The sequence below is a fragment of the Coregonus lavaretus genome (genome assembly GCF_964263955.1).
Source record: "Coregonus lavaretus genome assembly, chromosome: 21".
NCBI classification, from domain to species: domain Eukaryota; kingdom Metazoa; phylum Chordata; class Actinopteri; order Salmoniformes; family Salmonidae; genus Coregonus; species Coregonus lavaretus.
The window spans coordinates 19,405,763-19,422,307 of NC_140008.1; the positions used below are offsets into that span (position 1 = coordinate 19,405,763).

A 16,545-nucleotide genomic window follows, 5' to 3' on the forward strand; every position below is an offset into this window, starting at 1 on the left:
CTTGGGGGTAGAAGCTGTTCAGGGTACTGTTGGTTCCAGACTTGGTGCATCGGTAGCGCTTGCCGAGCAGTCGCAATTGTTTTGTTTTTTTCATGGTGCACAAGACACCCGTCTGATTCGCGCCCGTCTCAGTGGACTAATCCATTGCGGAGGCCATGGGGATGTCACTGTCCATCACTCTAAGACGTGATGCTGAAATTGTATATGGTTATATTATGTACAAATAATGGTGCAACACTAATATCATTTTAAATAATATTATTTTATAACTAATGCACTTTCTCCCATGGTTCTGGAACATAATCTTCAGTGCGCCGTAGAATTGCCGCCTTTCCCTATATTGCTATGTGCATAATAGAAAAGTTAACCAGCCTCTTGGGATTGAGAAAAAGGTGGCGGAGGCAGCAGCAGCAGAGATGAGGAAACAGCCCTTGCCTTAGCCTAATTGTCCAAGAAAATTGAGGAGAGCGTAAACCCCAACTTAATTAGGACTATAGTCAATAGCCTGACAGTTAAATGTGCCTGGCTTAATTATATATATATATATATATAATCTACAGCAATAAGACAGATCTTGCTTCTGTTGAGTGTTTGTTTAATAGCCTACTGATTCCGTGAGCACCAAGCCTCATGCAACAGCAAAATGTCGGATAAAGCAATTTCACAGATTCGTCTGTTTTATCTTTGCTATGCTGTAATAAAGGCTTTACAAAAGTTTTCATTAGAACAGACTGGTATTACTTATAATTTATTTAGTGTTTACACTGTTCCAAACAGGCAGAAAAATAATATTGTAATCTAACAAAATATGCACTCAGCTCTCACTCCTATACCCTCCCTTTTCTTGAGCTCCTTATTGTTATTATTATTATTGTCATTATAATAATGAGTAATGTCGTTATCATTCGTAGGCTTTGTGTAGTAGCTTTGTATAGTAGCCTTGTATAACCACCATCGAGCTGTAGGCCTAAGAGAGCGTCATGTTTAGTCTTAATACCGTAACTTACTTAGGCCTATATTTCAATATATAGGCTACTGTATCAATCAATCATTCATGCTTTGAAATGCAATCAAGCATTTTAGTTTTAAAATTAAATAACAAAGGGAGCTTTGAATAATTAGTCTAAACCAGGGGTGTCAAACTCATTTTAGCTCAGGGGCCACATGGAGGAAAATCTATTCCCAAGTGGGCCGGACCGGAAAAATCATGGTGTGTGTGTGTGTATATATCTTAAAAACAACAACTTCAGATTGTTTTCTTTGTTTTAATACGATCAACATACAACATAAAGCTGGAGCCTGAGGACAGTGTGTCCAAAATAGTACAAGCACAACATCACTATTAATCATAAAACACGTCAAGTTTATTTGAAAATTCTAAAGAAAAAGAACACACAAACACACAATGCCTCAGTGATTAACAGAACTGTTTCACAGATCACAGAACTATATCAGGGTGTCATTTCTCAGGCAGAAATGTAGATAAAAAGAATGAAATCCTGTTCCCCAAACAAGTGCAAGAACCACAGAGTCAAGAATAGGTTAAATATACAAATAAAATCAATTAAAAACAATAGTACATCAACATAAAAACATATAAACATAAATCTGAAAGCGTTGCTCAAACTCCCGTAACAGTCCCGTTATTTTATCTTTGAACCGCTTCATGTCTGCCACATGTTGGGTCGCGCACACATTTTTCAGACAGGGGAAGTGAGCTGCATCACCACCGGCAAGTTGCGTCTCCCACAATGACAGCTTCAACTTGAAAGAACGTATGCTGTCATAATACTGCGTGACAACTTTGTTGCGCCCTTGCAGCTGTTTGTTCAAGTTATTCAGGTGCTCTGTAACATCCACCATAAATGCAAGGTCCTGCATCCATTCTGCGGAATGAAATTCTAACACTGGTTTGCCCTTTTCTTCCATGAACTGTTCAATTTCTTCTCGTAAATCAAAGAAACGCCTCAGCACAGCACCTCGGCTTAACCATCTTACCTCAGTGTGGTATGGCAGGCCATAGATGTGGTCTTTCTCTCTGAGAAGGCTGTCAAACCGACGGTGATTCAGGCTTCTGGATCGGATGAAATTAACAGTTTGGATGACCACCTTCATGACGCTGTCCATCTTTAATGACTTGCAACACAAAGCCTCCTGGTGCAAAATACAGTGAAAAGTCAAAAAATCACGTCCTCCATTTGCAGATTGCACTTTCTCTCTGAACTTTGTCACAACGCCTGCTTTTTTCCCGATCATTGAGGGCGCACCATCTGTAGCCAGGCTGACAGCACGGGACCAGTCCACTCCGACCCTGTCCAGCGCGCCGACGAGTGCGGTAACAATATCAGCTGCTGTCGTTGTATCTGTCATCGGCACCAACTCCACGAACTCCTCGGTGACGGTCAATGTGTCATCAACTCCGCGGATGAAAATGGCCAGTTGTGCAACATCTGTAATGTCCGTGCTTTCATCAATTGCAACCGAAAACGCAATAAATGACTTTACTTTTTGCTTCAACTGGCTGTCCAAATCCACTGAAAGATCGGAAATCCTGTCTGCAACTGTGTTTCTTGTCAGGCTGATATTTGCAAAAGCCTGCCGCTTTTCAGGGCACACAATCTCCGCTGCCTTCATCATGCATGTTTTTACAAATTCACCCTCACTAAATGGTTTTGAAGCCACTGCGATTTCATTAGCAATGAGGTAGCTAGCTTTCACTGCAGCGTCACTGATGTCTCGGCTGTGAGTAAACGCAGACTGCTGTTTCTTCAGACCCGCCAACAGTTCATTCACCTTCTCTCATCTCCGCTGTCCTTGAAAGTTGTCATATTTGTCGGCATGAAGACTCACATAGTGGCGACGAAGGTTATATTCTTTCAGCACTGCAACATGCTCTGAACACACCAAACATACAGCTTTCCCATTCAATTCCGTGAATAAATAGGATGACAATTTTTCTTGGAACACTCTGCACTCTGCGTCCACTTTTCTCTTTTTTGACAGACATATTGGGTTAATGAGGGTGCCAAAGCACATAATGTTAAAAGTAGAAGCCGTAATAAATATCGCGGGCAAAACAAAGTAGCTCATTGGCTGCACGTGCTTGACCTACTTGCTCTGCCCCGGTATAAACAGTTTGCTTGCTTAACACAATTGCTATTGCGCCATCCAGTGGACGCAATTGGAACAGCAGTTTATTTTATTGAAAAATTGCAGCGCATTTTTATACTTTACAAAATTAATATATATATATTTTTTTTTTATATATATTTTTTTTAATCATCTCGCGTGCCGGATTAAACCCGTTTGCGGGCCTGGTCTAAACAATAAATAAACCGCAATTCACAAATGCATGCAACTGTTTTTAGTCTGCTGTAATACAGGCTTTTTCTTTCGTTAGAACAGACTCTGGTACATTTATTTAGTGAAGAATAATATTGTAATCTATCAGCAACTGTTTGGCACACACAATACTCACGCAACGCTTGCTCCTATATGCTCCTTTTTCTTGATCTCCAGTAGTTTCCACAACTACGTCAAATGTCTTCCACAGATCTGACTTCCCCTTTCCCTCCTGAGCAACCAGTAAACATTTGCCTGTTTCAATAAAAAAAAATAATTACGTCCTCCGCATCCATTTTGCTGTCACGTGTTCGCAGTTTGTTATAACCAATTTATTGATGCGATTATGATAGGCTGTAGGTCAGGCCCTATTGGTCACAGAGCATATGAGCGGAGTGGAGCGTGAGCGAGCGTGGAGCGTGAGCGGACGGATTTTGAATAGAGCGCAGAGCGGCATTTTTAAAAGGACGGAGCGTCGCCCTATGTCCCGCTCCAATTTCGCTCGCTCACACCACGAGTCTGAAGCATGCTCAAGCCTGACCCAGAATCTTATAGAGCGAGAGGAGCAGCAGCAGCAACAAGAGTAAAGGGTTGAGGAATTCAAAAGTTTATTCACTGCACGCAAAGGCCCAACCATAACAAGGGAGAGAAAAAGAGAGCTGGATGTAGCATTTTTTAAAATGATTTTCATGGACTTTGAACCGCTGAGTAAAGGAGAACGTGAAGGGATGCAACACTTCGCCAGCGCAGCTCAACTGGGCTACACCCCCCCCAAGAAACTGATAAATCAGTACTTTACTTTGTCAAATTTACATCTGAGATGCCCCATTCACATGCTTCAGCTGGCGATCAAAAACGCTGTTAACGAGCACGACAACATTAATAGGCTGTTAGTGAAAGTCGGGCACCTGGTGAAAAGTGTACGCAAGAGCACAGAGGAGACCGACCAATTAGGTGTCCGACCCACAAATGCCTGCGCCATTCGATGGAGCAGCCAGCTGCGGATGATTCAGTCGTTCATCCGGTTGTTCCAAAAAGACCCGTTATGGCAAAACAAACTCAAGTCTAATGTTGCTAACATCACCCTGAATCAAGTACGGCAGCTGACGCACCTTGTCAGTGTGCTGACACCACTAGCAGACCTCACAGACAAAATGCAGAAGGAGCTGGGGAACCTGGGGATGATCCTCCCTGCTGTCACAGAAATCAAATCCCTGCTCACCGATTACACTCACGCTGCACTTCCAATGGGCATCGCTGCTTTTGCAGAAACATTGGCAAACAACGTGTGAATTCGCTATGGAATATACTATACTGATTAACATCTCATTTTAGCGTCAGTGTTAGATCCCCGTTTCAAGACGGAATGGATAATCCGAGATGAGTCTGTATGCAACAAATTCGGGGAGATAAAGTAAGGCTGTGGTTTTAAGCTAAAAGTGAAATACATGCAGATTTTGTTCCTTTTTTGGAGTGAGCGGGGGCGATTTGAGTGGAGCGCGATGCAAACTGCGTTGAGCGCTGAGCGATAATGAGCGGACTGGCCTGATGTGGCTTTGAGCGGGGGGAGCGGAGGGGTGAACAGCTCCGTGAGCGAGGAGCTGAGATTCTCACCGCTCCACTCCGCTCATATGCTCTGATTGGTCACATGCATGCAACGCTTACATGTTTCACAAAGAGAGCAAGGGTTGAGGGAATAGGGAATGTTTTTCCTAAACAAATGAGGGATTTTAGTAACGGAACTTTTCAGTCAAACAAGTAAGAAACGAAATGGAGGAAATTATGTTGCAGCTTCAGCACGGACAGCGCAATAAACACTTGCTGTGGTGCCTTTTCGCTGCAGGAGAGGCGCAGCCGGGAATTATACTGAACAAAAATATAAACGCAAAAATGTCAAAGATTTTACTTGCGTTACTGTTCATATAAGGAAATCAGTCAATTGAAGTACATTCATTAGGCCCTAATCAATGGATTTCACATGACTGGGAATACAGATATGCATCCGTTGGTCACCTTGAAAGAAAAAAAATTGGCCTCAGGATCTCATCACGGTATCTCTGTGCGTTCAAATTGCCATCGATAAAATGCAATTGTGTTCGTTGTCATAGCTTATGCCTGCCCATACCATAACCACACCGCCACCATGGGGCACTCTGTTCACAACATTGACATCAGCAAACCGCTCGCCCACACAACACCGTACAAGTGGTCTGCGGTTGTGAGGCCGGTTGGACGTACTGTCAAATTCTCTAAAATGACAGAGGCGGCTTATGGTAGAGAAATTAACATTCAATTTCCTGGCAACAGCTCTGGTGGACAGTCCTGCAGTCAGCATGCCAATTGCACGCTCCCTCAACTTGAGACATCTGTGGCATTGTGTTGTGACAACTGCACATTTTAGTGGCCTTTTATTGTCCCCAGCACAAGGTGCACCTGTGTAATGATCATGCTGTTTAATCATCTTCTTAATATGCCACACCTGTCAGGTGGATGGATTATCTTGGCTAAGAAGAAATGCTCACTGACATGGATTTTAAACAAATTTGTGCACAAAATTTGAGAGAAATGAGCTTTTTGTGCATATGGAATATTTCTGGGACCTTTTATTTCAGATCATGAAACATGTTACGAACTTCCCTCTTGCACCCATTTCAGCAAATGGGTAGTACCTGCTCAATATAAGCAACCAATTCCAAAGTTTCCAATGAATTGGCCAATGCACCCTGTTGCGCTTACTTAACTCGTGGCGGCCCATCACATTACCTCAGAGTTGGAGATGTACCGCGCGACAGACCCCCCCCCTTATGAGAGTCACAAGTATGAATCTGGCACTGAAGAAGGCAGTGTCATGGTGCGTTCGTAGCTAAATGCAACAACAAAACATTATTTATAAAAAGCAATTCATTTCATGTGTTTTTTTTGAACGCTCTATAATTTGTTTACAAGCATGATGGCTGTACTTTTAGTTTACGCTTGACACGGCTTGTTGGCCATTAGCCAATCGGCGTTTCTCAACAAGTTCAAATCCCATGAATGCGTCCAACTGGTATTTACGACTTCGCAACTGGTAAATTCCCACCTCCTTACAAACGTAGCATCAGAGTGGAAACTTGAGGCCCAACATAACAATCTGATAAACAACAGACAATGCAAGGTACATTGTGAATGCTGAACATTGTGAATGGCATTTTAATTTTCTCCAAAACCGCAATACGTACCGAACCGCAGGTTTGGTGAACCGTAACACCCCTAGTACAGACTGTTACAATTACTGACTGTTCTGGATGGATTAACAATGCTGTGACTCCTCACATCTTGCATTGTTCTTTCATGATGAGCATAACTTTATGAAATACATACTTACCTAGCAGAGTTGCCAAACCTGTCTGTGGGAAAGGAATCTTGAGTTTCATGGAACATAAAGGCAACATGACTCACTGTTGTCTTGTGTTGCCAGTGGGTTTGCAGTGGGTATCTACACCACCAACTCCCCAGAGGCGTGCCAGTACTTAGCAGAGAACTGCAAGGCCAACATTGTCGTGGTGGAGAACCACAAACAGCTGCAGAAGATCCTACAGGTAAGCACAGAGGATGGAGAGCTTTGGATTTGATTAGATTCATCAATACATCAGGGATACCTTCAACCTTTTTTTTTAAACCTTAATCGGTGTATTCCTCAACTGCTGATAACTATTCTCTATCCTCTAGGTTCAAGACAAGCTGCCACACCTGAAAGCCATTATCCAGTACAAAGATTCACTTAAAGAGAAGAGACCAAACCTCTACACGGTATGAATGTCAAACTATTTAATTTAATTTGAACATTTAGAAGTTGGATCAATGCCTTCTGTGTCTTTAGAAGTGTTCATAACGCACTACAGTTCCTGCAGGTTTGTATGAAAAATGTATGCACTCACTAACTGTAAGTCGCTCTGGATAAGAGCGTCTGCTAAATGACTAAAATGTAAATGTAAAATGTTTGTGTCCCCCCACTGTATCCTGAATGTATCTTGTATTCTCTGTACAGTGGGCGGAGTTTATGGAGCTGGGCCGTGATGAGTCCAACATTCAGCTGGATAACATCATCGCTACCCAGAAACCCAACCAGTGCTGCACACTGATCTACACATCAGGGACCACGGGCCAGCCCAAAGGAGTGATGCTCAGCCATGACAATGTGAGTGACACCCACCAGTAACATTAGACTGCCAGGTGGTGAAGGTGGGCAACAGCACCTCTGCTACGCTGATCCTCAACACAGGGGGCCCCACAAGGGTATGTGTTCAGCCCCCTCCTGTACTCCCTGTTCACCCATGACTGTGTGGCCACACGTCTCCAACTGAACCATTAAGTTTGCAGACGACACAAGTGGTAGGCCTGAATACCAACAACGACGAGACAGCCTACAGGGAGGGGGTGAGGGCCCAGGCGGAGTGGTGCCAGGAAAATAACCTCTCCCTCAACATCAACAAAACGAAGGAGCTGATCGTGGACTTCAGGAGACCGCTGAGGGAGCACTTCCACATCGACAGGGCCGCAATGGAGAGGGCGAAAAGCTTAAAGTTCCTCTGCGTGCACATCACTGACAACCTGAAATGGTCCATACAGTGTGGTGAAGAATGCGCAACAGCGCCTCTTCAACCTCTGGAGGCTGAAGAAATGTGTCTTGGCCCCTAAGACCCTCACAAACTTCTACAGATGTACCATTGAGAGCATCCTGTCGGGCTGTATCACCACCTGGTACGGCAACATCACCGTCCGCAACCACAGTGCTTTCCAGAGGGTGGTGCAGTCAGCCCAACGCATCAACTGGGGCACAGTGCCTGCCCTCCAGGACATCTACAGCACCCGGTGTCACAGGAATGCCAGTAAGATCGTCAAGGACCTCAGCCACCCAAGCCATGGCCTGTTCACCCCGCTAACATCTAGAAGGTGAAGACGGTACAGGTGCATCAAAGCTGGGACCAAGAAACTGAAAAACGGCTTCTCGCTCCAGGCCATCAGACTGTTAGTCACCACTAGCCGGCCTCCGCCCTGTTTTACCCACTTTATATGTACAGTTGAAGTCAGAAGTTTACATACACCTTAGCCAAATACATTTAAACTCAGTTTTTCACAATTCCTGACATTTAATCCTAGTAAAAATTCCCTGTCTTAGGTCAGTTAGGATCACCACTTTTATTTTAAGAATGTGAAATGTCAGAATAATAGTAGATTTCTTTCAGCTTTTATTTATTTCATCACATTCCCAGTGGGTCAGAAGTTTACATACACTCAATTAGTATTTTGTAGCATTGCCTTTAAATTGTTTAACTTGGGTCAAACGTTTTGGGTAGCCTTCCACAAGCTTCCCACAATAAGTTGGGTGAATTTTGACCCATTCCTCCTGACAGAGCTGGTGTAACTGAGTCAGGTTTGTAGGCCTCCTTGCTCGCACACGCCTTTTCAGTTCTGCCCACACATTTTCTATAGGATTGAGGTCAGGGCTTTGTGATGGCCACTCCAATACCTTGACTTTGTTGTCCTTAAGCCATTTTGCCACAACTTTGGAAGAATGCTTGGGGTCATTGTCCATTTGGAAGACCCATTTGCGACCAAGCTTCAACTTCCTGACTGATGTCTTGATGTTGCTTCAATATATCCACATCATTTTCCTTCCTCATGAAGCCATCTATTTTGTGAAGTGCACCAGTCCTTCCTGCAGCAAAGCACCACCACAGCATGATGCTGCCACCCCCGTGCTTCACGGTTGGGATGGTGTTCTTCGGCTTGCAAGCAGCCCCCTTTTTCCTCCAAACATAACGATGGTCATTATGGCCAAACAGTTCTGTTTTTGTTTCATCAGACCAGAGGACATTTCTCCAAAAAGTACGATCTTTGTCCCCATGTGCAGTTGCAAACCGTAGTCTGGCTTTTTTAATGGCGGTTTTGGAGCAGTGGCTTCTTCCTTGCTGAGCGGCCTTTCAGGTTATGTCAATATAGGACTCGTTTTACTGTGGATATAGATACTTTTGTACCTGTTTCCTCCAGCATCTTCACAAGGTCCTTTGTTGTTCTGGGATTGATTTGCACGTTTCGCACCAAAGTACGTTCATCTCTAGGAGACAGAACGCGTCTCCTTCCTGAGCGGTATGACTGCTGCGTGGTCCCATGGTGTTTATACTTACGTACTATTGTTTGTACAGATGAACGTGGTACCTTCAGGCGCAAGGATGAACCAGACTTGTGGAGGTCTACAATATTTTTCTTGAGGTTTTGGCTGATTTCTTTTGATTTTTCCCATGATGTCAAGCAAAGAGGCACTGAGTTTGAAGGTAGGCCTTGAAATACATCCACAGGTAAACCTCCAATTGACTCAAATGGTCAATTAGCCTATCAGAAGCTTCTAAAGCCATGACACCATTTTCTGGAATTTTCCAAGCTGTTTTAAGGCACAGTCAACTTAGTGTATGTAAACTTCTGACCCACTGGAATTGTGATACAATTGTTGGAAAAATTACTTGTCATGCACAAAGTAGATGTCCTAACCGACTTTCCAAAACTATAGTTTGTTAACAAGAAATTTGTGGAGTGGTTGAAAAACGAGTTTTAATGACTCCAACCTAAGTGTATGTAAACTTCCGACTTCAACTCTATATACTGTATTCTAGTCATGGCTCATCCTATATAACTACTGCTGTACACACTTTTTCTATCCATAAACTGTCCATAATGTCTGTATACGCCATCATATACATATTTATATTTTGGACTGACATTGCGCGTTCTAATATTTCTGTATTTCTTAATTCCTTTTTAATGTTTTTGATTTGCGTGTATTGTTAGGTGTTACTGCACTGTTGGAGCTAGGAATATAAGCATTTCGTTACACCCACGATAACGTCTGCAAAATGTGATTTTAGTCTTTGGCTGCACATTTGTAAAGATCTATGAGAATGATACACTATCAGAATGATGTAAACGTATCAAAATGTAGCCTCATATCTATTCAAAATCCACCTTTTGGTCCGAGTTTACTTGTGAATGACCGGTGTTGTAATGACTGTCTCTCTCTCTGTAGCTGACATGGACAGCGTTCGCCGTAGGCCGCCATGTCCGGCTGACAGAAGCCACCAAGTCTCAGGAGATAGTTGTCAGCTACCTGCCCCTCAGCCACATCGCTGCTCAAATGGTGGACATCTGGGTCACCATGAAGGTCGGAGGGGCAACCTATTTTGCCCAGCCAGACGCACTGAAGGTGAGGGTCTATTCTCATTTATAAGAGGACCTTTTCCAGTTTCTCCATGTGACTGAGAAGATTGTCATGCAGTCCGTTACTCCCCCTTGTTCTCTCCCTCATTTTAGATTAAACCTAGTGTGTAATCCAGTTAAGGGATGCAGATTAAGTTAAATTGATACCCTGAGGGGGACACGTACTCACACAAGACTACTCTTTGTTTTCGCCATTGATCAGTTCATTAGTGCAGTGTTTCCCAACTCCAGTCCTCGAGTAACCCCCAATAGCCCACATTTTTGTTGTAGCCCCGGACAAAAACACCTGATTCAACTTGTCAAGGGCTTGATGATTAGTTGGCACGTAGAATCAGGAGTGCTTGTCTGGGGTCACAACAAAAAATATGTGCTATTGGGAGTATTCTAGGACTGACGTTGGGAAACACTGCATTAGTGTATCTGCTCTCTGTAAAAAGGGTTCTCTTCCCAAAATAAGCATCAGCTTTACTAAATGCATCATGTTGCAAACGCTTTTGAACAGTTGAACTGTCTTTCTCAATATGCTAGTGTCAGTATTACTTCGCGCGCGCGCACACTCTTTGTGCTTACAAACCCCTTTAGTGTGAATGCCTCCCTTCCTATCTCTTCTCAGGGCTCCCTGGTTAACACGATGAGAGAGGTGCGTCCCACAGCCTTTATGGGCGTACCACGCGTCTGGGAGAAGATGCAGGAGAAGATGAAGTCCATCGGGGCCAAGTCGTCCACCGTGCGCAGGAAGGTGGCAGTCTGGGCCAAAGGAGTGGGGCTGCAGACTAACCTCAGGAAGATGAACCAGTATGTATTACTAATGGAGCCTATTGAGTAGGGTGAGGGGGATCTGTGTTCTAATTGACCTGTTGCACCACCTGTGGTTCTGACTTCTTCTTAGCGTTTTTAATTTTAAGTAATACTACAGTCACAAACATGACAGAACAGGATGAGTAGTTTTCATGCCCACGCACAGTTTAATAATGCTTGCACAGTATGTACAGTAGTGAACTACAGCCTGGGGTATAAAGATATATAGTAGACATGTTCTGATGTTGTATTAAACTTCTGCTTCCCCTCCTGCCTGCTCAGGAATGGCGCAATGACAAGGACGCCCATGAACTACCGCCTAGCCAAGAAGCTGGTGTTCAGAAAGGTCCGTAAGGCCCTGGGCCTGGACCGCTGCACCAAGTGTTACACGGGCGCCGCCCCCATCACCAAGGATACCCTGGAGTTCTTCCTCAGCCTGGACATTCCAGTGTTAGAGCTGTATGGAATGAGTGAGAGCACTGGGCCTCACACCATCTCTCTGCCTGACCAATTCCGCCTCACCAGGTAACTTACAGCATATACTCTCCACACTCCCCTGAACACACAATGCCTGACATGACATATTTCCATGCTCACTCAAGACAAATTCATTCGAACAGGCTCAGGCACATGCATACATCGGCTTTTAGCAAGTGTATTTGCTGTCGATTTACTGTATATTCTTCATGTATGTGATTTAAGAACTGCAAAGTTAAAGTGTTTTGTCTCCCCAGCGTTGGGAAGTTGATCCCTGGCTGTGAGACTAAGATCCACAGTCCTGACCAGGAGGGCAATGGGGAGATCTGCTTCTGGGGGCGCCACGTCTTCATGGGCTACCTAAACCAGGCTGACAAGACAGAGGACGCCCTGGACGCTGAGGGCTGGCTGCACTCTGGAGACCTGGGCAAACACGACGACAACGGCTTCCTGTTCATCACCGGACGCATCAAAGGTACGCAGTCTTCTCTACACACTATTAACCCCCCCCCCCCCCCCCCCCCCCCCCCCCAAAAAAAAAAAATGAAACCTAGGCCAATCATCAGATTCCAGCTTTAAACGGAACAGACTGAAGTTAGTTGAAAGCCTCAGTTAGTTGATGGAAGATGGAATTTTGTCTGGTTCCACAAGTTTGAATTATCGTAATTAAAATGTCAGATTCAATGTGTGTTTCCAGAGCTGATCATCACAGCGGGTGGAGAGAACATCCCTCCAGTGCCAATCGAAGATGCTGTGAAGGAGGCTGTGTCGCTGGTTAGCAACGCCATGCTCATTGGAGACAAGAGGAAGTTCCTTGCCATGCTGCTCACCATTAAGGTATGACCAGTTAGCTACAGTATTGTTGGTGTAAAACCAAATCCCCATCCCAACTCATACCCCATTTAATTCAAGAAAGGTCATCTTTCTTCTAAATTCTGACAACCATTTTTATTTAGAACAAGGATGTTATAAAATCCTTTAGATTGTGTAACATCCTTTAGATGGCTATCTATTGCAGCCACTTCAAGAGTATCTGTTAGTTGAGAAATACCATGTGTAATCAGATGCAGCCTCTTGAGATTGCACAGTGCTGTGTAAACTGCTTATCATGTAATCATAGGATGAGGCAAGACATCATAGTGGATTATAATATTTGAGCAAAATCACAATTCCTCTTTATTGTAAGGCATGCAATTCAACTTCTGCTCGACCACTTCCACCTGGTGGGCATTTTGCAAACTGCCATTCTTTATGGTATCATTGTCAGTTAACCCTTGGCCTACAATGGTCGCACCCCCATGGAAATCGAATTAACATAATACAAAAATCCCTATTAAAAATCTCAGTTTAAGCTAGAGCTGTTTTTTGCATGGACTGCATCTCAATCCTCCGATATTGCCCATCCACATCTGCGGTGAAAGGTGGCAAAGCTAGAGCGGTGTTTGTCAGACCATGAGACCTCACAAACGTCTGAACGGTTTGGCCTACAAACTATAATGACCTCTCCTTTGAAAGCTGAGACTCTCACAAACACGATAGGACAGACACTTCAGAACAAACTTCCTTCAGATTTATTTTGGGGGGAGTATCTGATGTAGTGAATCTGTTATTCAATATGTTTCTATTGGCAAATAGCAGTAATGCCAAATTCAATGTTTCATCCAATAATTTTGTTATATATATTTTTTTGATACCTTAAGGGGTCTTAAAATTCAAAATCAAATAGCTAAATGATCCTTGGTATGACCATCTTAAAACAATTCCATATGTTTAGAAGGCTTAGACAGGGCTTAGACTCTAGAGGGTTAATGGCATTGATTAATGAAACAGAGAAATTATCCATGCACAAAACAGCCTTCTAGGAAAATGCATATGTCGTTATTTTATCTCCTTCCTGACTAAAACTACATTTGTCTCTTTTACCCCTCAGTGCCAGGTGAACGGCGACACTGGTGCTCCTGAGGATGAGTTGACGCCAGAGGCTGTAGAGCTGTGCCAGAAGCTGGGCAGCAACGCCACGCGAGTCTCCGAGATTGCCGGCGGACGTGACCGGGTCATCCATGCCGCTATCCAGGAGGGCATCAACCGCGTGAACGAGAACGCCACCTCCAATGCCCAGCGCATCCAGAAGTGGACCATCCTAGACCAGGACTTCTCCATCACCGGGGGAGAGCTGGGTAAGTGGGGGGGGGGGGGGGCAGGCGGGCCCTGGGGTGGACAGTGTACATGTTGGTTTAGTGCCATGTTCTTAACTGCTGGATGTTGTTTTTCTAGGTCATTACATAGACTGGACTCTATTTTCCATAATGTTCCTCATTTCATTTCCATAAATTAGATGTATATGGCACATTTCAATAGAATTGTTTTTGTTGCCCTTTCCTCAGTCTATTGCAGACCATGTTGTCACTCAGTAGTTTTCACCACCTATCCAGTGGCGGGTGTTGATGATCATAACAGCAGGATATACACTGAGTGTACAAAACATTAGGAATACCTGCTCTTTCCATGACAGACTGACCAGGTGAATCCTGGTGAAAGCTATGATCCCTTATTGATGTCACTTGTTTAATCCACTTCAATCAGTGTAGATAAAGGAAACCGGTTAAAGAAGGGTTTTAAGCCTTGAGACAATTGAGACATGGATTGTGTATGTGTGCCATTCAGAGGGTGAATGGGCAAGACAACATTTTAAAGTGCTTTGAAAGGGGTATGGTAGTAGGTGCCAGGCGCACCGGTTTGAGTGTGTCAAGAATTGCAACGTTGTAGGGTTTTTCACTCAAGTTTCCCGTGTGTATCAAGGATGGTCCACCAGCTGTGGGAAGCATTGGAGTCAACATGAGCCGGCATCCTTGTGGAACACTTTCGACACCTTGTAGAGTCCATGCCCCGACGAATTGAGGCTGTTCTGAGGGCAAAAGGGGGTGCAACTGAATATTAGGAAGGTGCTCCTAATGTTTTGTACACTCAGTGTATAGCTGATGCAGTCTCTTTCTCTCTCTCTCTCAGGCCCCACTATGAAGCTGAAGAGGCCAGTGGTCATGAAGATGTACAAAGAACAAGTAGATAATTTCTACAAAGAGGTGGTGACCCCAAGCACTCCTGACAACCCCCTTCCCCCCAAATAGGCCTGGGACAAAGCAGAGCAATTCATAGAACCGCGACAAAAGACCTGCAAGTCTCTCACACATACGACACACATACCCCACCTCATACAGACTACCACTCCCTGTGCAATTCCCGTTTACTCCTGTGAAAATGTTTTGTTAGCTTCCTGCTTTGGTTATTGGGTTTTTGTTTACATTTGTGGGTGTTCTAAAGAGAAATATAAGGAACATCCATGAGAAGCCATTGTAAATCTTTATGATTTTTGAAGATTAGTTATTGATCTGATTTCAACTATTTATTTGTATTATTGTGATGAACAATAATATACGATAGATGAAGTACGTGATGAGGCATGGCATAGGATCCAACATTTCCATAGGAAATGGTAGTAGAATTTTGGGCTACGTTTTGAAAAAGCGTTACTCAAAATTATTTATTTTTCTTTAGTCAAAGTCAATACTTACTTGGACCAAATACACATTGGATGTGAAAGAATTATCCAGCTGAAAACTACAGATGCAAGTTTTTCCTTCACATCCAGGTGTTTGCTTCGTCTGGATAGAAAAAAAAGACATTAAGTGAATTGACAGGGAAAGAAAACACAGAGAACCTATAATTTTCCTATTATTATTGTATTGTTTTGCGCTGTCTGCGTTGGTCTGGTTTCAGAGTTTTGATGAAAGTGTATCATTGTGTTATAGCTCTGTCCTAAATCATATATGCAGTTCTGCAATAAAAAGACAAGACAAGTCCTGGGATGGCCAATGACAAATTAAGTTGTAGATTTAGTTAAAACCTTGGCGCCATAAGCACATGGCTCAATGTTGAACTTCTGCACCTACCTTGTCCTACAGAGAGCATCCAAATCACTTTTTTTAATGCGATGGAACCATATCATTCAAGCCATAATATTATTTTTTGTATCTGTGTTATGTATTTTGACATTGTCATACTACCTGCACAATTGCCTGGTCTTGTTGGAATGTTTTATAAAGATTGTGTGTAAAATTGCTGTGACCACTTAACTGTAAGTAGATTTAGACATTGCCTCTTTCCTCTGGTCTTTATTTAAACTGTTATATTACGTTCAATGTTTTTCAAAGAACTCGTTAGTCTTCAGATCATCAGTCTTGTCAAGCAGCGTGACGTCCTTTACACTTGCGCCACTGAACTGAGTTTGTCTTTCATTACATGTTCTCTCCCGAGTTACCTTAAGCTAAAACAGAAGAGAATAAAAGTGTACATAGAGGACATTTGATAGCATATCAAAATGAAGTAACCATTCATTCTGAAACCAATAATACCCAAGATTGGTGTGGACTTGGGTTTGCTCATATTACACTGCAAATACTCTCCCTAAGGTTCATGTATATGAATATGCCGTGTGGAATGTTGAAAACCCTGTATATCTGTCTCACTCAGTAACCTACTGTACATGTTCGGATCCTTGTGTAATTCTGAGTGTCTTAATTATTGTGGGTTTATTTGTATTTGGGCCACTTTTGTCAACTTTGTCAGTACTTGCAAATTATACTCCTTGTACATTGGAATTGGAAGAAATCGGGTTGATTC

At 43.4% G+C, this 16,545-nt stretch overlaps 1 protein-coding gene across 3 annotated transcripts in view; it reads left to right on the forward strand.

The window, feature by feature from the left end:
* LOC311148902 (long-chain-fatty-acid--CoA ligase ACSBG2-like) overlaps nucleotides 1-15,983 on the forward strand; it is a 45,311-nt gene extending 29,328 nt beyond the window's left edge. For all 3 annotated transcript variants that reach the window (XM_084185921.1, XM_084185920.1, XM_084185922.1), the window contains exons 6-15: nucleotides 6,800-6,920; nucleotides 7,051-7,131; nucleotides 7,370-7,519; nucleotides 10,403-10,579; nucleotides 11,207-11,388; nucleotides 11,674-11,916; nucleotides 12,126-12,343; nucleotides 12,566-12,705; nucleotides 13,799-14,045; nucleotides 14,875-15,983. In XM_084185921.1, coding sequence (XP_084042047.1) covers nucleotides 6,800-6,920; nucleotides 7,051-7,131; nucleotides 7,370-7,519; nucleotides 10,403-10,579; nucleotides 11,207-11,388; nucleotides 11,674-11,916; nucleotides 12,126-12,343; nucleotides 12,566-12,705; nucleotides 13,799-14,045; nucleotides 14,875-14,993 — 1,678 coding nt within the window. In that variant the 3' untranslated portion in view covers nucleotides 14,994-15,983. The remainder of the gene's footprint in view (nucleotides 1-6,799; nucleotides 6,921-7,050; nucleotides 7,132-7,369; nucleotides 7,520-10,402; nucleotides 10,580-11,206; nucleotides 11,389-11,673; nucleotides 11,917-12,125; nucleotides 12,344-12,565; nucleotides 12,706-13,798; nucleotides 14,046-14,874) is intronic.
* The last annotated feature ends 562 nt before the right edge of the window (nucleotides 15,984-16,545 follow it).